Source organism: Mchenga conophoros, linkage group LG10, assembly GCF_057382185.1.
Source record: "Mchenga conophoros isolate Kocher_MC1m ecotype Shallow Benthic linkage group LG10, M_conophoros_male_GT1.1, whole genome shotgun sequence".
NCBI lineage: Eukaryota > Metazoa > Chordata > Actinopteri > Cichliformes > Cichlidae > Mchenga > Mchenga conophoros.
Window position 1 is genome coordinate 15,646,590 of NC_140535.1, and position 27,740 is coordinate 15,674,329.

General features: G+C 40.9%; 2 protein-coding genes across 3 annotated transcripts; one reads left to right on the forward strand and one right to left on the reverse strand.

Annotated features, from left to right (window-relative positions):
- Positions 1 to 1,590: 1,590 nt before the first annotated feature.
- Positions 1,591 to 13,600, reverse strand: bco2a (beta-carotene oxygenase 2a). Its single transcript, XM_085288787.1, has 12 exons — positions 13,469 to 13,600; positions 11,856 to 12,039; positions 11,558 to 11,769; positions 11,097 to 11,212; positions 10,897 to 10,999; positions 10,251 to 10,379; positions 9,989 to 10,149; positions 7,816 to 7,983; positions 6,436 to 6,573; positions 5,612 to 5,794; positions 4,714 to 4,824; positions 1,591 to 3,951 (listed from the first exon to the last, which is right to left on the reverse strand). Exons 1-12 carry the CDS (start codon positions 13,494 to 13,496, stop codon positions 3,835 to 3,837), a joined length of 1,650 nt encoding a protein of 549 aa, XP_085144913.1. The 5' UTR covers positions 13,497 to 13,600; the 3' UTR covers positions 1,591 to 3,834.
- Positions 5,684 to 27,245, forward strand: snx19a (sorting nexin 19a). 2 transcript variants are annotated; one of them, XM_085288784.1, is made up of 13 exons: positions 5,684 to 5,826; positions 15,260 to 15,396; positions 17,097 to 18,590; positions 18,683 to 18,818; positions 18,906 to 19,006; positions 19,086 to 19,205; positions 19,509 to 19,627; positions 19,789 to 19,885; positions 19,992 to 20,133; positions 20,686 to 20,809; positions 25,019 to 25,203; positions 25,300 to 25,387; positions 25,596 to 27,245. In XM_085288784.1, exons 3-13 carry the CDS (start codon positions 17,121 to 17,123, stop codon positions 25,705 to 25,707), a joined length of 2,694 nt encoding a protein of 897 aa, XP_085144910.1. In that variant the 5' UTR covers positions 5,684 to 5,826; positions 15,260 to 15,396; positions 17,097 to 17,120; the 3' UTR covers positions 25,708 to 27,245. The 2 variants fall into 2 exon arrangements, with proteins under 2 accessions (XP_085144910.1, XP_085144912.1); XM_085288786.1 differs by having other exon boundaries at positions 18,906 to 18,973.
- Positions 27,246 to 27,740: the final 495 nt, after the last annotated feature.

Genomic DNA, 27,740 nt, shown 5'->3' on the forward strand with positions numbered 1-27,740 from the left:
GTGTTTTTGAAGTGGCAGGGTGGGCTGGCAGTTACAGATTGTCCCACTGTCACAGGGTCACAGGTTTGATCCCTCTTATAGCCCGTGTGGCCATGTTGAGCCCACCTCCTTCAGAGACGTTGCCCCTGCCTCACCCCTTTGTTCAGACTGTTGTATGAGACAGAAAATGGGTCCGTTACGATTCACAATCGCAAAGCTGAAAACAGCCTTGCAGTTCACGAGGTTTACAATACAGAAAGCGAACATGGTTACAAAACACACACGACACAAAGTGGTATACAACTTTTTTCTTAATTTATAAATTAATTTAAATAAATCCTGGTCAGGTACTGAGTCGTTGTTCCAACTCTGCAGATCCAGAACGTGACTGAAGGAAGGTAAATGTCATCACATGCTGACCTCTAGTGGATGATGTGTGGATCTCTTATAAACAGCAAAGAAACCAAAAAAACCCTCCAAAAAGCCACACCTCAGTTACAACTGTGTAGAGCTTTTTCATTCATGGGTTTTCAAATTCATCTTCTAGTGTAAGTGCAGAGAGTTTAATCGGTTTTTGAAAAATAGCCTCTATTGAGTCATAGTTTAGAGAGGACCTCTAATAAATTCTCTACACAGTAAAACCATTTCCTAGCCTATTACATTTACTACAGAAATACGTCTGTGAATGATATTCTGTATACTTCTGAAATCTGGGTGAAGCGCACCCAGACTTTAATAAAGCATGCGTTTCAAATTTAGACCACTATAAATGTGTATTATGCATTAGAATAGTGGAGGAAGTACAAATGGCACACACAGTTATCACTTACATGTAAAATACATGTGCTTACATAAGATTTACATAATCAGAGTTGGCACTTAATGCAGAAATGTTTTATTTAACTGTGACAAAATTATTTTATTAGCACCAATTTTTTTTTTTTAGCCTTCTAGTTGAGCCCTTGTAAAAAAAAATTTAGGTTTATACCATCACTAATGGAATTGTGTTTTATTCATTTATTTAAAGACAATCCTTACTTTTGAGGAGCTGGAGACCTCAATGTGTCTTTTAAATGTTTAAACATGTAGCATGTTTTATTGTAACACAAAAGAGTAATTTGGAAATTAAAAGCTGTCAAATTGTGGATTAAGAGTTATGTTTTTCCCTACAGTGGAGCAGAAGTTAACAGAATTAAAAACTGTATGGTAAAGAAATGCCACTTAGTTTTAATACAATTTTCAATTCTCAATTAAAAAGACCCCATTGTTATGTAAAATAGGGTCTGTTTAGTTTAAGTGATTTGTGTGACACTTAGTCTATTTATGGGCTTAATGTATACTGTGAAACAAGTAATCTGAACAAAGGTAATAACAAATTAACGATTAATATCTATATTAATGTCAAGGATGCAAATTTGATTGCTATACAAATTGTTATAATTAGCAACACATGTTGACTTTATAAAACCTGGGGCCTTAAATGTACCACTTGCCAGTAAAAGACTGTAAAAGAATATTTGATGTGAGGAATCGTACTTATGTACATTATTCTCAACCATGTGTTTTGACTGATTCAGTGTGTGAAAAGAATCCAGACACTTCACCTCTGAAAAGTGTTAATGTTGAAACTTTAATTAAAAAATTATATTTAAAAAAAAACAGTACAAAAGTCAGATTTGTAAAAATTTTTGGAATAAATTTATTTTAAAAAAAACATTTTGGCACTTGGGTGACCACAGATTTACTTTCAACTGTACCCTACAAGTCCTACCAGAGGTGGGACCAAGTCATTGTTTTGCAAGTCTCAAGTAAGTCTCAAGTCTTTATCCTCAAGTCTCAAGTCAAGTCTCAAGTAATGTCAGGCAAGTCAGAGTCGAGTCTCAAGTCACTGGTGTAAAAGTCCGAGTCAAGTCACAAGTCTGAAATTTTGAATTTCAAGTCCTTTCGAGTCTTTAAAAAAAAAAAAAAAAAAAAAAAGTATGTTGCAGTTATGCTAAATGTAAATATTAGACCATGTAATTTTTAAATCTGTGTTTTTCTCAACACATGACAAAATAGTGAACTTAGAAAATATACACAAATTGTGAAATTGCACCTCTTTAAAATGCAGCTCAATTAAACCTAGCTCCAAGAATAATTTTCACCGACAGTTCTGAGATAAGCTGCATGTCATTCTTGGATGCGGTTGTAGGACTGGCTTTAAAAATCGCATGACAAAAATATCATACATATTAAAAAAAACTGCATCACCAACGTAGCCTGGACAACATTTGCTAGTTAGATGAAGTCAGCTATCTCATCTTAGCATATTTATATGCATATTTATAATTATACGGTTCTTGGAGTGAGTGCATACACTCATGAAGTTTAGTAACTTCAGGTCACTGCAACAAGCCCAGGTACAGTTTACCGACGGATGGGTACAGGACCTTGAAATGCACCGTGTAGAAAGTAAAGACCATCGTACGTATCATAAGTTTACCAGTCTCACAAATCGTCGTCATAAATACACAATCGTTAACCGTTTATTAATAGGACCTTTGAGCTTAACGGTAATTAATTAGTAGTGGAAATAATTTCTGGTAGCATCACAGAAATGTAGCAGTGACAATAATATTGTATGCTGTAATCGTACTGGACAATTAGTGATACAAAAAACCTGTTTTATCCTGTGAATAAAAGTATATGTTTTTGTCAATGTACCATAATAACAGAAGCGAAACGCAATATTGTGTCAGGACAATTCACTATTTATGCACAATAAACAAAGGAGCATAGCGCGACAATTTCTGTTCAGCGCCAGACTTGCTTGTAACCTATATCACCAATTATGTTATGAAAATGACGCATTAACTACAACAGCAGACTGACCTTTGTGTAAATGCTTGGAGCAGACTAACCTGTGAGCTGGAGGGTTCTGGGACGTTATATTTGATCTTTGAATGGCTGCAATCCAGTCGCGTCTTTGTTACTTCGGAAACATGGCTCGAACAATTTCTCTTCAACGACGTAATCCGATAACAACCGATCTCTTTACCCGTCGGCTTCCCGTGGCTGTCATGCGACCGGCTATTGCAGTTAATAATACAACGGCTTCTTGACATTTTTGTGTTTCTTTTTATCGCTGTATAACTGATTTTAATTGAAAGCCTGCGTGCGCTAGTACCGCTTGCCACGAGTTCCCAGAATCCTTTGCGGTTCTACCCGTGAATGACGTCACATTTTCAATCTCTATATAATATGCATGTTAAATTTTATATTTGGGGTAAAATATCAAGTCTTTTCAAGTAAACCGGTTCAAGTCCAATTCAAGTCCCAAGTCATTGGTGTAAAAGTCCAAGTCAAGTCACAAGTCTTAGAACATTTTTTCAAGTCAAGTCTAAAGTCATAAAATTAATGACTCGAGTCTGACTCGAGTCCAAGTCATGTGACTCGAGTCCACACCTCTGAGTCCTACCAGTCGAAAATCCATCCAACACTGATCACACTTCACTTGACAAAGCTACCTACCTCCTAATTCAGAACAAGCTAACAGCTCAGTCATTAGAGTAAAAATGGGACAGCAACCTCCAACGTCTATTTGCAGCAAACTACTAAAGAGAGATAACATAATCTTACTGGATATGATAAATCCGGTTATTGTAATACTCAGCACACTGCTTGTATTGTCAGTGAAATATGGTGATAACATAATGTCTGGTGATCCTCACCTGTAGTGAATATCTGTAGACAGTATATATGTTAAGCATAAAAAGCAGCAGCAACTCAGTACCATCTGATATATAACTGGCTAATGCTTATTGATGCGTTGTATTCATGGCCCATGAATCATGGGGAGTCTAAAAAACAAGAAGTTTATGCAGAGGCACTGAAGGTACCGTGGAAGCCATAAGCCATGTTAATAGGCACATAGGCTCTTCCTAGCTCTTCAAAAGTCTTGGCATCCAAAATCAGGAGGAAGGTCCCTTTATCCTGGAGAGAAACGATTGATGGCGTTAACACACACAAAACAAATCACACTTCTCTACACACCACCACATAGTGAAAGACTTCACTTAGGTTCAGTACACCAGGTGGAGGTATGCTTGAGAGGTGTGCATGTCTTTAGAATAGCAGCTTTGCTTAAATTCAAGGACCAGAACGCATTGTGTGTACAAAAGAATAATAAAAGGGTCCTCATCCAGTGTTTCAGGGGTAATTAAAACTGATTAGGATTTTAAAATAAACAGACGGGCAAATGAACAATTGACATTTGCTATAGGGGAGATGGACACAATAGCATAATGCTCAGTTTTGATTCAGGCTGCCCAATGTGCTGTCAGGAAGACGGACACTGGGATGTAGTAGAACACCATTTTTGGGAAAGAAAAAAAAATCTTACGTTACTCAGAAAATCTTTTACTGGCACCATTAATGTAGCCAGCAAGTGCACTTTCTGCCATTAATCTTGAAGGCTTTAGAAAGTTCTGTTTTTAAATTCCAAAAATTCACTCGCGTAAATTCAGCAATGAATATTTATGACTCTGCTCGTCACCCACATGAATATTTATGATAGATCGTGTCCAGCTGATTAAAGAATTTGAAGCGGAAAGGAATCAAGCTTAGGCGGACTTGCAGACATGCTGGTACCTCAAATTCAGGAAACCATAAACCTCTGATAACGTCATGAGACACAACAAGGTTCAGCACATTAGGTAGATGTATTTGCTACGTCTGTGCAGCCGAGACTCTTACCTGTGACGGGGTGAGAACCACCGAGAGGATGACACCATCATCTTCCTCCACAGCATCAGGTGACGGCACAAACACAGGCTCTGAGGGGTAGAAACCCTTCTGGTACCAGACCTGTGGATGATCATTTTCACAAGTGTCAGTGTTTTTTCAATTTAACTCCACATTTTAAAGTTGCTCTTGTTCGCCATCTTAATTTTGCTTCTTCAACTACTGGCTCAGTTCCAGTCTGGCGCGCGCACACACACACACACACACACACACACACACACACACACACACACACACCTGAATGCTCCCAGAGCAGCAAATTGCTCACACTGATAATCACAGTTGCTATGGAAGCAGTCAGGATGTAGTTAATTTTTCCCAATGTTACTTCTACATTTTTGGCCAAGTTACGTTTAACAAGAGTAATGGTTTAATATTTCACGTGTAGTTCATCTGAGGCATCGTTTTGCCTAGTTTTAAATATTTTTTACTACATAAAACTTTAACTCTGAAAGATCATGAGCTTTTACTGTGACAGCCCAGATGTAGTTGAATGTATAGACAACTGTCTGCAGCAGTGTAGGAAGACAGTTGATATTAACCAGAAAGAAGCTGCAATAAACCATCCATCCATTCGCTTCCGCTTATCCTTTTCAGGGTCGCGGGGGGCGCTGGAGCCTATCCCAGCTGTCATAGGGCGAGAGGCAGGGTACACCCTGGACAGGTCGCCAGTCTGTCGCAGGGCTAACACTAAACTAAGGGCTAGCAATAAACCAATATACCATTTAAATTATGTTAACTAATAATTTACACAGTATAACAGCAGTGAATGTGATCAAATTCACTAACGCTCTCTCATCGTCTCTCATGTTTAAATGAGGTGGAGCCCTTTGCACAGTATCATATAGACCTTGAATGTCTTGTCCTTCAGGTCCATCTTGAGCAGAGAGTCTCCCACCAGATGTCTGAAGCCACAGCCGTAGAAATAACGGTACGGATGTGTGTTACATCTGGCGTAGTTGATCTGCGGGAACTCCAGGCCACCGTACTCATGGAGGTCTTCTCCGTGGAGATCCTCGTGCTGGCAGAACACCTATTGAAAAAGAGGATGAACTACCACCTAAGGTCAGTCGAGCGTGCGAGCTCTGTGACCATGAGCTTCACCTTTAACTGGACTCATGTTTCTGCAACCTAGTTATGTGAACTCTGATTGCCATACATTTGTTCTAACATACTAGAAATTATGTAAACTTCCATACACACAGGTCAAAAACTACACAAACTGCAAAAATGATAAAAATCACTACAGAAACATCTCTTAAGATAACAGAATAGATTTTGTGCTGATGTTACCCATCAGTCTAAATATCCCAAATTCACTAATCAGTAGTTTTACAAATGTAGCGGTTACTTTTAAGCAGGCTTTTCTAATTTTATGAAAAGCCTTTTTTATGCGTTTCAACCCCCTCCCAAAAACCTAGTACTCATTTTGTTAACTTAATTTTCTGCATCTGTTCATACCGTAGTGTGGCGTTAACATTTCTACTCAAGGGAACGCTTTACTTCTGCCACTTAGATTAATTTCAAAATAAGAAGCTTAATATTTTCACTGCCTGCTTGTTGACTTGTACAACACTGTATGAGTTGTCAAGACAACTCATTTCTGGTTACTGCCTCCAGCATGTGTGCTACAGGTGAACTGTAAATGAAGGCATGAGCAAGAAGTCAACTCACCTTGTCGTCACCGATTTTGACACACGATGCATTGCTGCAGGGTCGAGTGTTCAGGTTCTGGTCTTTTGGGGTTTCATTGGTCACATGCAGTGGCAGAACAAAACGCCGAGGGAAAACCCTGCACAAGGTGTTGTACACCTGAGAGGAACAATATTTGCACATTTTAGATATTTGGTTAATTCAAATCTGAACAGACTGAAATCCATAAAGCTAACACTGAATAGCTTTCTCACTAAATTATTTAGTAAATTAGCAAAGCCGATGACTCTGCAATAGTCGGCCTCATCACTGATGGGGACGACAAGGAGTACAGAGGTCTGACCCAAGACTTTGTGGACTGGTGCCAGCTGAACTACCTCCAGATCAACGCCAGTAAAACCAAGGAACTGGTGGTAGACTTCCGCAGGCACAAGCATTCTCCACTGCAACCACTGAACATCCAAGGTATGGACATTGAGGCTGTGGACAGCTACAGGTACCTTGGTGTTCATCTGAACAATAGACTGGACTGGACTCATAACTCAGACGCCCTCTACAGGAAAGGGCAGAGCAGGCTGTACCTGCTGCGGAGACTCGGGTCGTTTGGAGTGGAGGGCCCACTCCTGAAGACCTTCTATGACTCTGTGGTGGCTTCTGCTATCTTTTATGGTGTGGTCTGCTGGGGCGGCAGCATCTCTGCTGGGGACAGGAAGAGACTGAACAGGGTGATCCGAAGGGCCAGCTCTGTTCTAGGATGCCCTCTGGACCCAGTGGAGGTGGTGAGTGACAGGAGAATGGCGGCTAAGCTGTCATCCCTGTTGGACAACATCTCCCACCCCATGCAGCAGACTGTGACAGCACTGAGCAGCTCCTTCAGTGGGAGACTGCGGCACCCACGGTGTGGGACGGAGAGATTTCGCAGGTCTTTCCTCCCCACTGCTGTCAGACTCCATAATAAAGACTTTAACTGATCAAGCACACACATCCATACATATGCAATAATACCAAGTGCAATAATCCTTTCTGTCATCGTTGTATTTTTACTCAGTTGTATATAGTATTTGTATTCTATTTTTATCTTATTGTATATTTATTTTATTTTATTCTACTGTATATAGTATTTTATTTTATTCTATTCTGTACAGTTGTGTACTGTATTTATTCTTATTGTATTCTAATTTTTGCCTCATAACTTTTGCACTGTCCACTTCCTGCTGTGACAAAACAAATTTCCCACGTGTGGGACTAATAAAGGTTATCTTATCTTATCTTAAAGCCAATATTGTCTTCCCCGGTTATAAATATTTATTATGCCAAAACTTAAGTACAGTGAAAAAAAAATAAATCTGTTTTTCTTGCTACATTTATTTTGTAACAATGTGTTCATGCAATTATACTGACCTCATCCAGCGCGTCTCCTGATTTACGCAAGTTCTGGATGAGGTAGTTGTTGATGGCTTGGCCGTCGTCGGAGCAACACATATCGAGCATCAAGAATCCATCCTCCTCAAAGGCGTTGATTTGATGGAAGGTGGAGAAGGCTTTGGTGTGGTACTTCACTGAGCTGACCTGCGGTACAGCGTATACAGTTACAGAATTTCTGTCAAGTACTTCATTTCGCTGTAAACTACAAGGACACTCTCCTTTAAGGACAGTACTCCTCAACATCACCATCACTTATTCAGAAGACAAATTATGTTAAAAACTTTAAAATAAAATCAACATGGAGTAATAAAAGCTTAATATGTACACACAACATGCTTATTACATCTGTTACATTACATTCTGAATCACCTAGTTTTCTCTGTGTAGCCCTTTAAATGGGGCCACTCTAGGGAGTTTTCCTACTGCAATGTCATTGCAAATTTGTGGCGCTAAGCAGAGATGAACATTTTCAGCCTAGGTGGCCCCCTAATGGCCTGGAGTGGAATTCAACCAATGTTTCAAATCCACACCCAATTTAAACGGATTCTGTCTTTGCCTCTTTTTACATTTACATTACATGCAGGCTTGCTAGTTCTTGCATAATCAATCAACAGGAACATCAGTTGTTATTGTATATAAATATAATATTGAAGTGCAGTTAAAAAAATATATTAACAGTCGCATCCAGTGGCGGTCCTAGCCTGTTTGGTGCCCTGGGCGAACACTCCCTCTGTAACATAAGGTATTGTTTTAGTCTGTTACTGTTCCTACTTTTACCATTTCTTCTTGGAGCAACTGTAACGGGGATTAGGGATTAATAAATGGCCTGTATTTGTATAGCGCTTTACTAGTCCCTAAGGACCCCAAAGCGCTTTACACATTCAGGCATCAACCCATTCATGCACTGGTGATGGCAAGCTACATTGTAGCCACAGCTGCCCTGGGGCGCACTGACAGAGGCCCACCTACTGGTGGTGGTCTGACCACCACCAGTAGACAACAGGTGAAGTGTCTTGCCCAAGGACACAACGACCAAGACTGTCCAAGCCGGGGCTCGAACCAGCAACCGATTACAAGGCGAACTCCAAACTCTTGAGCCACGATCACCCACATAAAGTATTCTGATTCTGATTGTTTCAGGATGACCTGCCATTATCCAATGACACATCTGCTTACCTGTATCTTTTGCTCGTTTCTCCTCCTCTTCTTTTCTCTTTTTTCTAAACTGAGGACCTGATGGCTTTGAACTTTTCTTTTCCATCTTCCAGTGGTTTTAATTTTGCACTCCAGTATGAACACCTATCCCTCAACCCAAGGATCACCACAACATGATCTAACACACCTACACCTTAGTTCACAGATTCACTTTGTCTAGGGTGCATTTCTGAGATTTCTGAGACAACCAGGATTCAAATCAAGAATACATAATGGACTTGGATTTACAACATTATGAATGAAATGTGCTCTATTTGGCCCCCCTCCCCTTTCAATGGGTTGTGTGTGAGACTTTAAATCATCAAACTGTAAATTTTAAATTGTTATTGATCCCTTTATCCCTGGTCCTAAAGGGTATGTTTATTTTCTTACTCTTCTTATATATATTGTTTGTTTACTTGCACTGCTGTAACTGGAGCCTCGTCGTCTCGTCTCTGGACTGTATGCGGAGATGACAATAAAGTTTACTTTGACTTCAGCAGCGAGCAGGCGCACCGAGGGCTCTCGCCTCACTTTTCGTGTATAGAATTTCAAAAAAACATCGGTGCAAATTATAAGTCTGTATCATAATGTCTGGTGTTTTCGTCTTTGTTGGTTTGTTTTTATTTTGTTTTATTTTGCGAGTTGGTTATTAGATGCTGCTCCAGCCGGTCAGAGAATCCCCCGCCGCCCCGCCCTCTCCTCCCTGCGCCGCAAGCAGCAGGTGCACCTCGCAAACGGAGGGCGCCCTTACTCCCAGCAAATGGGCGATAGAAAACCGATCGGTGCCTATGCCATTCCCAATATGCGCTTGCTGACGTCGGGGCAGCATGAGTACGAGCATTTTCTTCTTTTTTTTTTTGCCGATGCCCGTGATGCCGCCCCCCACCATGATGCCGCCCCGGGCAACCGCCCGTGTCGCCTGTATCTAAAACCGCTACTGATCGCATCTCACCTCGCCTGTGTGCTTGTTCACGAGGTGGAAGACTGTCTCCTGTTTGGGATCCCAGTAGATTCCATCACTCAGAGCCTTCCCTCTTAATTTACATGTGACTATCTTCAGCAGGTCCATCTTGACTGGCTGCTCGATGAACACCACGTAGTTCTCAGACATGGCTGGAAGCAGGAAGAAAAAGATTACCAAGCTTTGCAGATGAGGGTAGCAAATGGAAAAAAAAAACAAGCATAATGAGTGGTACCCTGGTGTGCTGCCTTACCAAAGCTGTGGTAGTAGGAGGGATGGGACTTGTTTGCAGGCACAATAGAACAGAGGATTTTGGCTCCTTGCAGAGTGTCTTCGCTTTCCGTCTTCTCAGGAGGTACTCTGATGATATTGTAGAGGACTCCTGGAAGGAGAAGTGTTTTACAAAAAATTGTTCCATCCATTTTCCATCCATCCTCTTCAGCTTATCTAATTCAGAGTTGCTGAGGAAGGGGGAGCTGGAGCCTATCCCAACTGTCATGTGTGAGAGGCAGGGTACGCCCTGTACCGTTTGCCAGTCTGTTGCAAGGATAACAGAGACAGACAACTAGTGATGTCTATGGCCAATTTAGAATCAACCTAATTAACCCAACCCAGTTAATCTAATGTGCATGTCTGTGGACTCTGGGAGGAAGCTGGAATGCCTGGAGAGGCAGAGATGACGCACTTTCCACAGAAAGACCTAAGTCGGCCAGTGGATTTGAATCCAGACACTTGCTGTGATTTGACACTGCTAACTGCTGCACCTCCTTTCTTCCAACAAAGTACAGTTCATTTCTTTTTTTCTAAATCAAGATAAAAAATAAAAATAAATAAATAAATTTTAAAAAGCCATGTAACTGTGCAGACTTTAGTGTGGATACTTGACTCAAGGAACAAACCTCTTCTTCCATAGGAGTTGCCCATGTTGTAGGTGGTACCATCTGGATCATAGTGGGGGTGAGCAGTGGCTCCATTTACTGCAATGAACTTACTCCAGTCCACCTGCAAAACAACAGAATGATAAGGATGTATACTATGTTTATACCAGACTACACAATGACAAAGAAATGCGCTTACTGCACATAACAAATGACATTACCTTCTCTAAAGTTTCTAGGGTCTCTGGGTTCACTCTGTGCATGAAGTTTGTCTCTGTGCTGACATAGTAGTCCCCTTTGTATTTCACAAAGCTCACACTTGCATTGTCTGTGGGTTCTGTAGCAAAGACAAATAAAGGATGGCATGTTTTTTTAGGACTGAAAGCTTTTCTCCTTTTAAAGAAATTGGTCTGCTATACGATTTACAGTTTGTAGTTATACTGGAGGGTCCAGTGGGAATGTAAAACATTTTATGCTCCCCCTGGTTCCCCACTGTAAACTTGGGTATATACAGAACACTTAAGAAGCTCCATCCCAGGAGGATTTAGCAAAGCAAAGTTATAAACTTGATTTTATCTCTAGCTGTCGTGGCTCTTCTGCTTTTTTAAATTAACTGCAGCAGAAAACCTGCTTTTTGATCCATTATGCACATATACTTCATCCCACTGTCTTATTTACTCACCAAACTTCTCAAAGCGAGAAAGGAATCGCTGGAAGAAGTTTTTACAGGGGTCGGGCATGGCAAGCGTGCCAAACTCAGACATTATGATCCGGTCCCGCTCGCTGTTCTTTTTGAAGGTATCGCTCTGCAGGAACCGACTCATGTACGTCACCTCACCTCTCTCAATCTTGAACTGGTGCAGCATGGCCATCCCATCAAACCAATGGTTGTAGCTGTCATGAAACACAGATGTTAAGGCTCGACTCCATTGTTATAGAAATGTTCATTTTGTGCTTTGCAGCAGGTCTTTATAACTCACTGTGTTTCTCCAAACTCAAACTTCCCAGGGCCATTGCGGAGGAGTTTGCCATTGATCCAGGAGGGAATGGTTCCCTCTAATTTGGTAGCTACTGGCTCAGGGGTCTCTTCAACAGAGCGGACCAGGGCAGCAATTGTCTCCAGCCCCTTCAGTACCTTGCCATTGTGGGCATTTTTTGCCTGATCTGAACCCAAATGAAAGAATGGACAGAAATTACCTTTCTTTAGTGCAACTTTTGCTTTACACTTCTTACAGTTGGACAATATTTCCCTTTTACTTAGTAACTGCTGTAAACAACATTTCTGGCAACCCAAGTATAAACTTTACTTTACTGGCAGTTCTGCATGCAGCTCAATAAATTAAGAAAAAATAAGGAATGAAAACAAGCACTCAGGGTCTGTGCCACATTAGAGCTCTTTAGTTGCCCAAGCTTTGCTTCTGAGCAGAGTTTAAACACATTTGGCTTGGTAAGTTTTACGTAACACTGTTTGTCCTTCTGTCAGCATCTCGGGGATATAAAAAAATAAAAATAAAATAAACGACTCCCCAACTTTCACCTTGATTAAGAAACATTTAAAACCTGCCATTACTTTTTCAAGTGTGCATTTACTTGTCTTTAAAAGGTCGTTCATTTAAGTGTCACAGCTACTAAAACATAAAATATAAAGTATAAAATAACAGTGACATTGAAATCTGCTGTTCTAGTTTAGGGTGGTCCTTTGTTTCAGAAAAGCTACAATAAACAGCTCAGTGCCCTGCTGAGATCTTTAGGGAGAACCCCGTTTAACCACCGCTTCAGATCCTCAGTGAAAAAGTCACCAACTGCTTCTCTGACTCCAGTGTTAAAGACGCATGACTTAAATTATTCACAACAGTCAGCTGTACTGTTACCATCCACCCCTGCCACTACTGACAGGGAAGGGCTTCATTTTTACAAAAGCAAAAGCACATGATTGTTTAAACAACAGTATATTCTGGAGATCCACTCAGAGAAATTACAATGTACAAAAGTTTCATTTCTGGAGTTTGAGACAATGACAAACATGTCGCTTTAAGCTTGTTTATCCAAATACACCCAGTGCTGTACTACTGGGTGACAAATTAAAGAAAAACCTTGAATAAATCGGTGTTGAAACGATTAGTTTGATGTGGAGGGAAATTTTCTGCTATAAGTTATGGCTAATTATATTTGGCCTACAGCAGACGGGCTGTTACAAAATCCCCATAAACGTGGCGGTTGTGCTGTAAACAGCTAAGCAGCAGATATCCAAGTCTCCGATTACAGCCTCAGTTCTACTCTGTTTTCTGGTAGTGCAATGCCTGCCGAGTTTTTCATATGTGAAATTAAATCCACACATGCCAACGTGAGGCTGAAAGAACACTCTGTACTGATATTACTCTGCATACAGTCACAACCGCCCATCACCGCGCTCAACAGTCCAGCTGATTTATAGAGATGCAAATATGATAAATGCGATTTCATCAAGTGCGCTTCAAATGCTCGTGGCTTGTAAAACGTGCAGCTTCCTGTAAGTTATGAAACCAGCAGCGCATCGTTCTGTGCAATCTGAACTGTATTACTGTACAGTATTCACAACAAGGAGGAAACTTACCTGCACGCTCGAGCTTCACAGATGACATGACAGCTGATGGATGCAGTTCCTGATTTCTATATCCGTGTCCTGCTAGACCACAGAAACCCACTAGTGTGCGTGGAGCTGCGACAGCCGCCTGCAGCGATAAACTGCGTTATGTAAGCTATAAGAGAGAGAGAGAGAGTGAAAGAGAGAGGGAGAGTGAAAGAGAGAGGGAGAGAGTCACTTGTGCCTGCCTGGGCTTGCAGTCACACACGGTGCTAACAAAACAGAGGTTATGAAATAAGGTAGGCAGAAAAAAAAGAATAAACATTTACAACAGCAGCTACATACAGGCCTATACAATCATAAGCTACACCTGCTTTAAACCACGTGGTGTGCTAACAGGTGATTTTCCAGGTTTCTATGTTGTATGTCTAACATCTTTGCTTAGGGGCCATGTGACACATCAAACTTATTGGTAATGTCACAAGAAAAACAATGGTGTGCTTGGTTTCAACGTAACTTTATTCTTTCATGAGTTATTTACAAGTTTCTGACCACTGACCACAGTGTTCAATGTGCTGCCCATTGTGTTGGATTGTCAATGCAACCCTCTTCTCCCACTCCCACTCTATAAATGTGTTTCTAAGGCCACAAGAAGCAGAACAAAGGCAAGGAAAGTCTGAGAATCAAATACACAGGAAGGTGATTAGGAAAGTGGAGACAGCTGAGGACACAGCGGGGACAAATCAAGAGTAAGAGAGGGGGAAGCAAAACTGAACATAGTGCACAAAAGACAGGAGCTACTAAAATAAAACAAGAGGCAGAGACAAAGACAAAGCTGACATAAAGAAAAGTAAACAAACAGACATGACTGACTTTACAGGGAGACACTAAAGGACGACACATGGGAAAGAGTTAAAGGAAACAGGAAGGGAAATCACTAAATATTGCACAACCAAGATATGAGTAGAAGAGAGATAAATGTCTTAGTACTTTTTAGGAGCACTTTAGACAACTTATTTACCTCCAAATGTTTTTAGCAGCAAGCAACTGACAAACTATGGCAGTAGCATCTATGCTAATGCAATTTATCTTAACTGTTCTCCAAGTTAAGGTTTGCCTCTACTCATTCAAAACATAGTGTAGGTGTAATAGAATATCGTTGGCAATTGAGGATAATAAACATAAAACAAGACCACTCAGAGAGCGCAACTCCCCCTGAAGGTCAAGGGCTAAGGACTAAAGCCTTGATGTTTTTATTACATAAAAATTCTGTTTTAAGGAGCTCAGACAAAGAAAGTGCTTACTGCATCACCCCCCCCCCCCCCCCCCCCCCCCCCATGTCTCCCATGACTAATATATTGCTTTAATATACACCAATAAGAACAATATAGAATATATGAATCAGGACTCCAAAACTTTACTTTACAGTTATGGGTTGCCGATCACTTTATTCCTACATTTATGTGTATCTATAACATTATATATATAGTTTTTGGTCAACTTGTAAAACAGATCACTCTCATTACTCTGCAGAAAACACTGGTGAAAACACAGAAGTACGCAATTAAATCAAGAAGAAATGTAGAGATAATAAATTTAAAATATTTAAGTGTGCAGAACTGTAAAAATGGAGTAAAGGAATTTAACTTATGCTAATTCAGCTACTAGCGCTTAAATGTGTATCATTTGTATGCTTGTTTTGTGTCTGTTCATTTATTTATGGTCACATAGTTTTATTCTCTAAAATCTGCATACTTATCGCTAGCATTTGTTTTCAGCTGCACATAGATGACTGTATTGCTCTTTAACTGTCTCAAGTAGACAACCAGCAGCCAGAGAGCTGTCCATATGGGCTCTGTGCGTCTATCCAGATAATCTTTGTTGGAGGATTAAGACCGGAGCAGGAAGACATTCAACACGACCTGCATTTGTCCAAAGAGAGTCCTTTAACCTTTCAGGTAATGTGTGTTTTTCTGCTTCATAGCCTAAACTAATAGAAATCCACTGTCAGTAGGCTACGGGCTAGCTGCATATAATAGGTGAGCTTCACTGACCTCTGCTCTGACCTCAGCTGCTGCTAGCCCACAGTACTTTTGTAAACACGCTCTGGATTTCTCTCGAGGTTTGACTGTTATGCGAAATATAGAAAGCAGAAAAAAGTTCAACAACAGGCAATACTCGCTGTCCATTAAAGTTTATATCAATTTACTGTTGACATGGAAGAAAGTCCTCTGACATGATACTGTAACAGATGGTGCATTCAAGCGTAATTACATTGTCACGGGGCAGTTAATGGAGTAGAACATTATACTCCATACAAACAACATAATAGGTTTATAGCTGTCATATGGACCTTTTGCTTCCAAATGACTTCGGACGTTATCTGATCATTTTTTATTATTCTCATGAAGGCAGTAAATATAAAACAGTCTCTCAGTAGAAGGGATTTTGCTGGAACTGTAATTTTGTTGGGTCAGTGTTTTGAATCCAGTACAGCACTGCAAGCCATCTAAATTTTAACATGTATAATGGTCAGTTGAATTAAATCACACGTCCTCCAAATTCTGTGGGCCATTTACAGTAAACGCAACACAACTTCTGCCTATGTCATATCAGGTGTGGTGTTTTATTAATTTTCTATAAAAACACAAAGAAAAACATCACCTTAAAAAAATGCTAAATTATTGTTCTAATTCCCTGCATATTCCGGTTTTACCGTTTTAATTATGAGGATTTAGATGCTTATCTCTGTGGAGGCTTCCTAGTTCTTTTCTTTTTTCTCTTTTTGGATTTTAATTTACAAAAAAAGTCTCAAATGAAAAAAGGAAATTTGTAAAATAAAACTTGAGGGAAATAGATTACATTATAATGCATATATTTGTTAATGGAAGGCCTATAAAGGGATATGCAAAAGCCCCATCATAGACACAAACACTGTGTAAACATAGATCTGAGTGAGAGTTGTAGCTGGCTGGCTTTATCATGTGAGAATTGAAGCCATTAAACCAGGGATGGGGAACTCCAGGCCTTAAATGCTGGTGTCCTGCAGGTTTTAGATCTCACCCTGGGTCAACACACCTGAATCAAATGATTAAATGGTAAATGGCCTGTATTTATATAGCGCTTTACTAGTCCCTAAGGACCCCAAAGTGCTTTACATATCCAGTCATCCACCCATTCACGCACACATTCACACACTGGTGATGGCAGCTACATTGTAGCCACAGCCACCCTGGGGCGCACTGACAGAGGCGAGGCTGCCAAACATTAGCGCCACTGGGCCCTCTGACCACCACCAGTAGGCAACGGGTGAAGTGTCTTGCCCAAGGACACAACGACCAAGACTGTCCAAGCCGGGGCTCGAACCGGCAACCTTCCGATTACAAGGCGAACTGCCAACTCTTGAGCCACGATCGCCCACGATTAGTTCATTGGCAACCCTCTGGAGAATTTAAAGACATGTTGAGGAAGTAATTTAGCCATTTAAATCAGCTGTGTTGGATCGAGGACACATCTAAAACCTGCAGGACTTCGGCCCTTAACGCCTGGAGTTCCCCCGCCCCTGCATTAAACAGTTACCGGTATACTGAAATTAGTCATTACTATAATGTTCTTATTGCTTGTTATTTAACAGTATATGCATTTTTTTTTTCAACAGGACAAATCCCCACTGCCGATCATAATGTCTTTATTGGATTTTCTTGGGCAGGGGAAGCTGTTGGGGGTCGGAGTTCTGCTGGTGTGGCTCGTCCTCTTCCACCTTCTTGTTAATGTTTGGCTCCTTTGCGTCTTCACCAGTCTCCTGGTAGTTCTCGGAGGTTGGCTTGGGTCACGGGCTCTGCTGGATGCCAACAGCGTTCTCCACCTGGAGCACTTCTTGCCTCTTGGCAACATTAACCCACCTCAGTATTCACCTGAGCACGAGTGGAGATTGAACCATGAGATCCACAGCGCTGTCCACAAAGCAGTGCGTGACTTTGTGTCCTCGTGGTATCGCACTCTGCTGCCCGAGGTGGAGGGCGAGTTTGAGCGTGCGGTGCGTAATTCGATGCTGGAGTCAGTGATGGAACTGAAGGAGCGTGCCCGGCGAGTGGACAGAAAGGTCATGGTTCAGCGGTTGCTGGAGGTGTACGGGGGTCACCTGCAGAACTACATGACAGTAAGACAGATACAGTCAACACAAAAGGGAAGCATGAGCCTCTGGCAGCTCTACAGTGAAGTAGACACCCCTCATCCAGCTGTGAGCAGCAAAGCTGCTGAGCTCAGCTACTCCAGAGCTCTAGTTCACCTTGTACTACACGTGCTGGTTCCATACCCACAGATGGAAACCAGGACAGGAGGTTACATGGTTACAGAACTTATTACCTGCAACGTGCTGCTACCGCTCATAACCAGGATATCCGATCCTGACTGGCTCAACCAGACCATTGTAGACATACTTACCAGATGCAGAGAACCACACCAGGAAATCAACGTGGATGACCTCCCAGTAGATCCCCTATACAAATGTCAGATCGACCAGGAGTCCTGGGCCACCTGCATGTCACTGTCTTCTTCCGATCAAGCTGGTCTCGCCAGCAAAAGCGCCTCTGACCTTGATGACCTGAATGAGAGCCGGAGCACGACGGAGCAGACTGAGTCCTCACTGAGCAGCATGGTTAGCTTGGCGTCAGCTGGGAAATTTCAAAGCTGCCGCCCAGGTCTGCTCACATCATACAAAGTGAACTGCTGTCCGCTTACATCTGCCCATCACTCCAACTCGTCAGAGTCCAAAATAATTTCACTGGACTCGCTAACTCAGTCTGACTCGGATGATGATCTGAAAGGAGGCTTTTGCGAGTGTGGTCCTTCAAACAACTTCTGCAGCATGCTCACTTCTAAAGATGTTGAAGCCTATGGATGCTTCGGTCCACTGAGAAATCTAGGACAGAAGGTGGTGGTGCCGGTGGACTCCCAGTGGCCAGCAGGCATAGCTGAAGAGAAATCTCCAGGTTGCCCTAGAAGAAAGCTTTGTTTACCCTCTTATAACTTGGATTCCCCCAGCAATGCAGTGGCACCTGTGAACATCCAGAATGTCAGAATTGGTGGCACCGTCACCGCAAAAGACCAGCGTGGCACCGGCATACATCCCTATATTCTTTACACTGTAAAGGTACAGTCATGTCACAGCCTGGTACAATGAAGCTGTCTTATGAAATTGGATTATTGATGATTGCATACTGCACCCCTCTTTCTGTTTAACAGTTTCAGACAGCGACCAGTGATGGCAGCGCCACTCCACAGCATGCGGCCTGTCACGCTGTCAATCGCAGATACAGCGAGTTCCTCAACTTGCAGACACGATTAGAGGAGAAGCCTGAAATGAAGAAATTAATCAAGAGTAAGACATCGTCCTCTGCTTTAAGACATCACCAAACCCTAGTAGTCCAAGAAGAGATGCCACGTTTATTTATTTATTGCATTTCAGATGTCAAGGGCCCAAAGAGGATTTTCCCTGATCTCTCATTCAGCAGTCCAGACGGTGAGAAGGTTGAAGTGCGTAAAAGCCAGCTGGATGCCTTCCTAAAAGTAAGCATTGGGATTATAACTTTTGCATTTGCAGGGTTCTGACGTTTGTTCTTGTGGTATAATTTTTATTGTTTTCTAGCAATTAAGCAGCATTCCTGAGATAGCCAACAACGAAGACATGCAGGAGTTCCTAGCTCTCAATTCAGGTGTCTGTACATATTTTGGAAGAAAACCTTTTGCCAAGTCAAGAATTGATAAGGTAGGAACAAGCTAACAGAAAATTAAACCAATAAGTAGTTGCATTTTGTGAAATTTACTCCATTACTCCCCTGCGAGAGTTAAGTAAGAAGTTTTATGCCTTGTTCTTGAGCATGGAGTTGGACCTTTTGTGAAAATGTGTAAAGAAATTCCACATTGTAATACTCAAGAACGCACAAAATAGAGAAGAATAAATACTCAAGAAGCTAATCATGTTCAGAATGAGACAAAAACTGGATGCTTTTTCTTTCTTTTTTCTACAACTTGAATTTAATTATCTCACATATGTTTGATTGATTGAAAGATGATGGAAAATGCTTTGGACACTTTGAAGACAGCTTTCCCACATCCAGAACCCCTCAGCCCAACAGAGGACATTGATGGAGATCCTGATGGAAGAACAATGGACAACAGAAAATACAGGTAAGAGCTCTATCTGCCTGATACCAGTCTTCACACACATTCAAATCTACTTTGCTTCCTTATTATCAATTCGGTGAGTTAATTCTCAGCTTCTTTCATGTTGGATTTAATTCACTTATTTTTGTAACACGGGGATTCCTGTTTTGTGTTCTGTGCTTCAGGAGGCTTTTCCCAAGCAAAATCTCCCCAGCCTTCAATATACCCAACATTCCTGATCTACATCCTAAAGTGACATACTGCTTCAGTGAAGGCAGCACTGTAAGTTATTATTCCTCATGAACTATCAACACAAACATGTTTCAGACTAATGTGGGAGAGCGTTGACATTTTCTTCAGAAATCACTTGCTTATTCTGATTTTCTAGGTCCTCAATGGCATGTCACTGTCCCACCTCGAGAATTTTGTTGGTGAGCAGGAAACACTGTTATGTGGACTGAATGGGAAAGAGAACAAGCAGAGGTGTGAGCAAGATGTGAAGAAGACTTCAGGGAAAACTCACGGCACAGGTTGAGTTTGTCTGAAGTAGATTTATCCACATTGGCAAGATGCACTGACACAGTTTTACCACATGGGTGCAGCAAAACCCAATGTCTGTGGTGGCTTTAGCTGAGCAGTAGACGATTTGCAGCAATAGGGCACAAACACATTTTGGAGACTTTTTGAATCCACATTTAGTAAGAATGTTTTTTTTTACTTGCAGTGGAAAATCTTGACCTCAGCATCTATTAATAGATATTTCTCATTAAAAATTTTTTGGTTGATTGTTTATTAACAACACAAAGGTAACTCCATGTTTTTGCCCACTACCACTAATGGTGTGTTCTGCCTTTACAAGTAGTCAAATATTTTTTTAATTCATTTGTGAAGATTCCCATCCTTGTGCTGAAATAAATGTATAATTAATGTATAATTAATGTATAATTAATGTATAATTAATGGGGGTTTGTGTGTGTGTGTGTGCGTGTGTGTGTGTGTGTGTGTGTGTGTGTGTGTGTGTGTATGTGTGTGCGTGTGTGTGTGTGCGCGCGCGCGTGTGCATGTGCGTGTGCGTGCTGCAGACACAGCTGTGGCAGATGTCGCTTTGAACATCTTGTGTTTGCTGATGAAGGATCAGTGGAGTTGGCTGTGCACTGAGAACATCCAGAAGGCCATCAGACTGCTCTTCGGGACTTTCATCGAGAGGTAAGAGTTACTTGCACTGTAAGTAAATCAGGAGTGAAGACAAAATCAACAATGACTTATGCCATAAGTCATTGCTAACCCATCCTTCCGCTCAAATGAGCTTGGAATAGTTAAAGGGAGCATTTTGAGAAACCACTACAAGGTAGAGGCTTTCCTTGGAGAAGGGGGCTTTGGTATTGTAGCCAAATGCCGTGATACCAAAACCAACCAAGCTGTGGCTATTAAGGTGAACAAGAACGACCCTGATATTCTGCAACAGGCAAAACTGGAAATTTTCATCCTGGAGCAGCTGAGAAGGTTGGATCCAGATGCCGCCAACATTGTTCAATGGAACGGCTTTTTCCACGACGGAGAGCGGGTTTGCCTGAAATTTGAACTCCTAGACCAATGCCTGTGGGACTACATACAGGACCCGAATAATCGGCGTCTCCCCATAAGCGAAGTCAGGCCAATTTTAGGTCAACTCACAAATGCTCTGTCCCACCTGGGTTCTGTGGGAATAGTGCACGCTGACCTCAAACCTGGAAACATCATGGTTGTAAATCGCTATGAGTCTCCAGTCAAAGTCAGACTTATAGACTTTGGCCTCGCATGTCCTGCGTCTGCAGTGATGCCTGGTGACCGTGTGGGGACAGTTGGTTATAGTGCACCTGAGGTTATGCTTGGCCTTCCTTATAACGAAGCAAGTGACATGTGGTCTCTGGAGCTGGTGGCTGTGGAGCTTGGTACAGGGGTGCCACTCTACCCTGGAAAAAATATTATGATGTTTTGAAATTCATCATAGAGATTCAGGGTCAGCCGCCAGATCATGTTCTCGATCCTGGCGTGTACACTGAAGACTATTTCACAAAAGACAACTACAACTACAACCAACAACGCTGGACATTTAAGACCGCTCAACAATTTAAATACGAGACAGGATATGAATCTTTGGAGACAAGATACATAAAACTGACACGTCTGGATGACCTCGAACAAATAATGCTGTTTAGACGAGGACCAGAAGATGGCCAACGCTTATTTGTCAGCCTAACTAAAGAGATGTTGGCCTTGGATGCACACCAGCGGATAACACCCTCTCAGGTTCTCCGGCATCCCTTTTTCAACCCTGGCCTCTCCAACAGGTTCCCAAGTATCAACACTGAAAAACCATACAGAGTCAATCTCCAGCATGGCATCTTCCACCCTGGACAAAAGTGATAAAAACACAAACTGGGGTTGGAAAAGGATATTAACAGCAAATTACACTGGAAATATTAATTAAGCTGCTCCAATAATTATCACTTTGCCTTTTTTTTTATTTATTTTTTTTATTTTCACTCCCCCCACCCCAACCAGTCGTGGCAGATGACTGTCCCTTCCTGAGCCTGGTTCTGTCGAAGGTTTCTTCCTTTTTAAAGTGAGTTTTTCCTTCCCTATGCTTGCTCATAGGGAATCTTCTGATTGCTGGGGTGGCCAAAACTCTAGAGGAAGTAGCAATTCTTGTGAAAATTAAAAAAAAAAAAAAAGCCTACCAATATTCAAAGCAGAGCAGCGGACACCTTACCATCACATCAGTCCTTTAATCCGACCTAAAACACCATGTTTACAGAAATAAATTCCATACAAATTGGAAATAAATTGTTGTTTTTGATTGTTTATAAATATATAGTGCTACCCTTCAGCCTCCTAGTAGACATACCTGTGTTATAAATGTGAAACTCCTCCGATTTTCAGAAAAGTTTACCTCTGACCTTGAAGTCAAGGTCACTGAGATTTAAGCTTCACAGAGATTTTCAGTAGATGCAACCATGGTATTGATTTGAAAAATCTACACAATCACAAACTTGGATGTCCACAGCGCCTCGCCATATACCAAAGATTAACCCTTGTGTGGTGTTCGTATTTTTGTTACTCAGCCAGTGTTCATGGGTCTGGTGGACCCGCTAGAGTTTTGGCTTTCCAAATTAACACTATCAAACAATTTTATGTTAAATTACTCAACAGATGTTTACTTCATCCCAATTACAAGACATATGAACAGCAAACATGGTTAATTTTTTCCCTTTACCTTTGTTAGATCACATTTATGAATTAATGTGCTTCTCGTTTTTCTTTTATATAAAATGTTATAAATAAATCAGTTATAATCAAGTGGAGTGAGTGGAAAGACACAACACATTTACATGTGAAAAAATAATTAATTGTTTAATTTTTCTTTTGAAAAAAACTGAACACGGGTCTCACAGACCCGAACACCATACAAGGGTTAAGAGGGGTTTTTTTTTCTAGGTTTTTATAAAGATTACAGAACACAAATAACAAAAATGCCAACGCTATTGTCATTTTTGACAACGCTATTTTGATGTTGTCTAATGTAGTGCAAAAAAACAAAACAAACCCAAAATTTAGTAAATAAAGTAAATAAGGTATATACTACATAGTATACAAAATTTTAGTGGTCCACAATGGGGTCAATGAACAGAATGAAGGAAGTAAGTCTTTTATATGACAATGGTGTGAAAAAGCGTTTTCCTATTTATTTGTATGTTTGTCACACTTAAACATTTCAGATCATCAAACATTTTTTTTCTTTTTTAATGTAAAAAGAAAAATCCTTTAACTGTACAGTTTTCTTGATGTTATGATGCTTCTACCACTGGTTTGTCATTAATATTTTATTGTCTTAGTGTGTTAAAGATTCTAGTTCTTATTCTGGTCAAACTGTGCTTCATTATTTGTTTACAGCACAGCTACAGTTCCAGGTGACTTCAAGTCAAAAGGATACTACATGTCAATGGCCAGCAGCCTGTATTCAGTTTGAATATTGCAGTAAATGTACCTGGATCTGTTTCTATTGGGTTGTGAATTTGGTCTCACTGTTACATCCAACTTTTAGAGTGGGATAAAGACAAAAAGAAACAAGAGAGAATGGATTTGTAGTTAGAAATCCAAAGTTGCTTCTGTTTTGCCCACACACATTGATGATGATTTCACATCGTAAGCAGGTTATCAAATGTGGACAGAATGTTAGCAGTATAATCAAATACTTAATCTTGATGGCATTACCTTGGCCTCGAGTAACACTGTGACGAATCTTGGAGCCATTTCTGAACAGGATATGTCACTCAACTCACACATTAAACAAATCTCTAGGACTGTTTCACTTCATCTGAGCAATATTGTCAAATTTAGAAACATCCTGTGAGAGTGAGACAGAAAAATGACTTTGAGATTGTTACTTCTAGAGTGGGTTACTGTAAACAGGTAAAATCTCCCTGAAAAACCTTCAGTTCAAAGGCCACAGTGAGAGTGCTAACATATCAGCTTCTCTTGATTTGCTGCCTGTTAAAACCACAACTTAATTCAAAATTCTTCTCTTTGAATAGAAAGTCCTGAATGATCATCATACTGTATGGGTAGAGTTTCTTAAAGTAGAATGGGAGGCTGAGCCTTCGACTATCAGGCTCTTCTCCTGTGGAACCAGCTCCCAGTTAGGGATCAGGAGACTGACACTCTCTCTACCTGGAACACGAAACTTCAACTTGATAAAACTTATACGTCAGGTGACTCTGCTAGAGGACTTTTCTGGTGTTTGTCTACTCTCTGCCATAGTTTGTGTGATGTCCTTTTGGTTGTTCGCAGTCTTTGTACTGTCATTCTGTTATTTACATTCCAGGAAAAAATATTGAATTTTTATTCATTACAATAAATCACAGCAAGGCCTCAACAGTTGGCTATGGGGTCTATTTTGTGAGCAGGTGACATATTTACAGTCATTTATTTTTCCTTCATTCAGCCAGATCTAGAGGGCACAAGGACAGGTTAGTGGTGGTTAGTTGGATTTTAATGGTGCACGATCTTCTCTCCGATTGTCTTTCAGGAGTTTTTTAGCACACACACATAAATGTTATGGGTTTTTGTGCTTTACTTGCTAAACTAAATAACTACTGGACCCACTTTACCACATGGTGTGTGGGAAATGGGCTTTTCCTACCCCTAATGTTATGCTATCATTAAATGGTCATACTGGTCACAACTTTTGGCTTGATATCTGCCTCTGGGACCTCACTTCTGGCTTAAGGTTCATGTTTTGCATTCTCCTGTAATTGCTTAAAGCACGCTTTTTCATGAGCTTGCATTTAATTCCCCATCTGTCTGTTTGACACACTGGCACATGTCCTGAACATGGACGCACTCACTAAAGTATTGAACTGATTTCTGTATCAGATGGTTGGATGTAGGTGTCGCCCACCTTACCAGTGCTCCTTGCTGGGTGATTTACCTACAAGTGCTGCAGGAAGCTGTATGGCCCGGTGGCACTCTGCCTGCTCAACCACAGCCTGAGCGAAGTGCTGCACAAAAGGAGAAAACAAAGGAGCAATGTTTGGACTGCCTGATGCAGCTGCTCCCAGGTGAATAACAGCTGTTCAAATCAGATTACTGCTGTTAAATGCTGCCCTGATTTTCATAGCTTCTGACAGTATGTTTCACTGTTTGTGTCTGAGCAGAGCTCATCACTGACATGCTGGGTAATGAGAAGTACAGACTGAGTTTGGAGACTATGCTGGAGTCTTTGCAGGACCACCAGATAAACAAGTGAGTCAGCAACCAAACAGCAAGCTAACAAGAAACAGAAACTGTATCAGTGCTGGTCTCTGATTATCACTAAACAGTACAACCACAATGTTAATGTTTCAGATAGAACTGCAAACTCCTCTTACCTTTCATATTTATACTATTATATCATCAATCTAAGAATGTCATTTTCCTGATGTCTTTTTCCTACATCTGTGTTTTTCTGCAGGCATCTGCTTTACTGCATCTGTGACCTGCTGCTGGAATTTTTGATCCCCGAGTCGTGTGATGAGAACTTCCAGCATTCTCTGCTACAGAGCTTGACCAAAGACACATATTGAGACAACAATGATCGTCATTAGTTTACAAAAATCTGCCTGCTGAAGCCCAGAACTGATCACCAGACAGACTTGGGTCTGAATAACAGTCACGACTCTCAGCAGCTTGTCTGATAGATAAATGGTAATACACAGGTAAACAAATATCTGTCATTCAGTTGTGGCGAGCTCAGTGTACTTATATAATCCCTATCATTATTTCATGATCATTTCAACTTCCCATATGTGTGATAGACTTATCACTTATCCCATTATCATAAAACAAGCTTGAGCTTCCATTTCAGCTTATAAAAAGTTTGCATCCAAGTAAAATACCATGTACTGTATTTGTCCTCCTCCTCCATTTCTTTACTTTTCAAGTTAAATCTGTTAACGTTTCAGACAGTGTCCCACATTATCCCAAACATACCTACTCTTTTGCCCCATTTTTAGTCTTTTGGGGAGTGATAAGATGATTAGGTGATGCATCGTTGGTGGAAGCAGTTCATGGAGATGCAGCTTGTCTTATACCTGTGCAGGATGTGACGTATTCATAAAAGCCTGTAGTCAATGGAGTCCACAGGGTAATGGCACAACAAAGCGGCATCAATCACGCAGATTAATGAGAAAAAAGACTGATCCTGGCTTCATATTTATATCATCACGCAAACTGACGTCTGGTTAACATGTCACCCAGTTAAACTCATTTTTTTGGCTCTTGGGCTCTTTTATCTTGATGCATTCATTTATTCTGATGTGGTTGTAAATCGTGCACATTCCTACTTTGGAGCCTGGTAAGTTCACAGCTGGCATGAGTGCATATGTTCATGATATCTACCTGAAGTATGATCTTCAGATGTAGAACTCGACAGATCGCCGGGGCTTGAAAGGAAATGAAGGAGGCTCTTCCAGGATTTTATATAAAGTTTTATTCTGTCTTTTGTCGCCCTTTATCTAATGACTGCTAGAGGTCTCACTGTGCTTCTCAGTGCAATTAGTGCCTTCAGCTGAGCCCTCTGACATCTGTGAGTGAAATCAGCAGTGTGAAGGATTTGCTCAGATGAAAGCTGGGGCTGAACTTCAGACAGGTGTACTGACTGAGTCAATAAATGTTTGAAGTTGAGAGCACTGTTGGGGAATCCCCCTGTCTTCAACACAAAGAGTGAACTTTAGCCGTCACAAAGAGGATTTTGTGCTAGTTTTCTTTGATTACTCCTCTGTGTCAGGTAACTTATTCATATAATCCAGCTCTTCTCACACATTCTTTCACTGTACAAACACTATTTGTGTGAAAGGAGTTAAAAATCGACTGATTTCATAAATAAGTGTGTATAAGTATTGTGTTTTAGTCTTCCCATGATCTTTTGATCCGGAGAGCAGTTAAAAAAATACCAATTTCTTCACAGCCAAATTCCGTGATGAGGGATAAATTAACTGCATGATTTACAAAACCGCTTTATGTTTTGCTTGAATGGTAAATTGAAAAAAAGTAAGGAAAAGCACTCTTTTTATAGAGTGCTTCCATATGGCAACATAATTTTATTAAATATGGATGGCTAATATAGTGTGTGTTTGTGAGTATCTTTATTTCATTGAGGGGAAAAAAAAATCAGCATCACTTGGTATCTGCATGCACTCTGTACTTGAACTGAAAGATTTATTATCCGTGTTAAGCACGACAGGGTAACAGGGTCACTGGTGGCTGGTACTCAGACAACTGTCAAGCATCCTTAAATATTCAGTATGGCAGCCTATTGCAAAGAATCTCTGAAACACTGAAATAATTACAATCAGTTCAAAGAGGGTGTTTGTCTGTAAAAAGAAAAAAAAATCTGGCAGTTCTGTCATGGTGATTGACAAAGTCTCAAAAATGCGCACTCTTCCCTGCTCTGCAATTATCTCTTCCAATGTAAAACACTTTTCTATCAATTTAGTGTGTTTCCAGCAGAATAATCCTGTAACACACACAAGGTTTATAAAGCTTTAAGACCACAGTGTGAGCAAAAGTTGTATATTGGATGCGCACAGATCCAACAACAGGGGAGTTGTTCACATAT

Coding starts and splice junctions, on each gene's coding strand:
- bco2a (XM_085288787.1), bottom strand. CDS start 13,496: ATGTCATCTGTGAAGCTCGAGCGTGCAG. Junction 12,040..13,468: donor TGTGAAGCTCGAGCGTGCAG/GTAAGTTTCCTC, acceptor ATTTGGGTTCAG/ATCAGGCAAAAAATGCCCAC. Junction 6,574..7,815: donor CAGGAGACGCGCTGGATGAG/GTCAGTATAATT, acceptor TGTTCCTCTCAG/GTGTACAACACCTTGTGCAG.
- snx19a (XM_085288784.1), top strand. CDS start 17,121: ATGTCTTTATTGGATTTTCTTGGGCAGGGGAAGCTGTTGGGGGTCGGA. Junction 20,134..20,685: donor AGGGAAAACTCACGGCACAG/GTTGAGTTTGTC, acceptor TGCGTGCTGCAG/ACACAGCTGTGGCAGATGTC. Junction 25,388..25,595: donor CAGGACCACCAGATAAACAA/GTGAGTCAGCAA, acceptor GTTTTTCTGCAG/GCATCTGCTTTACTGCATCT.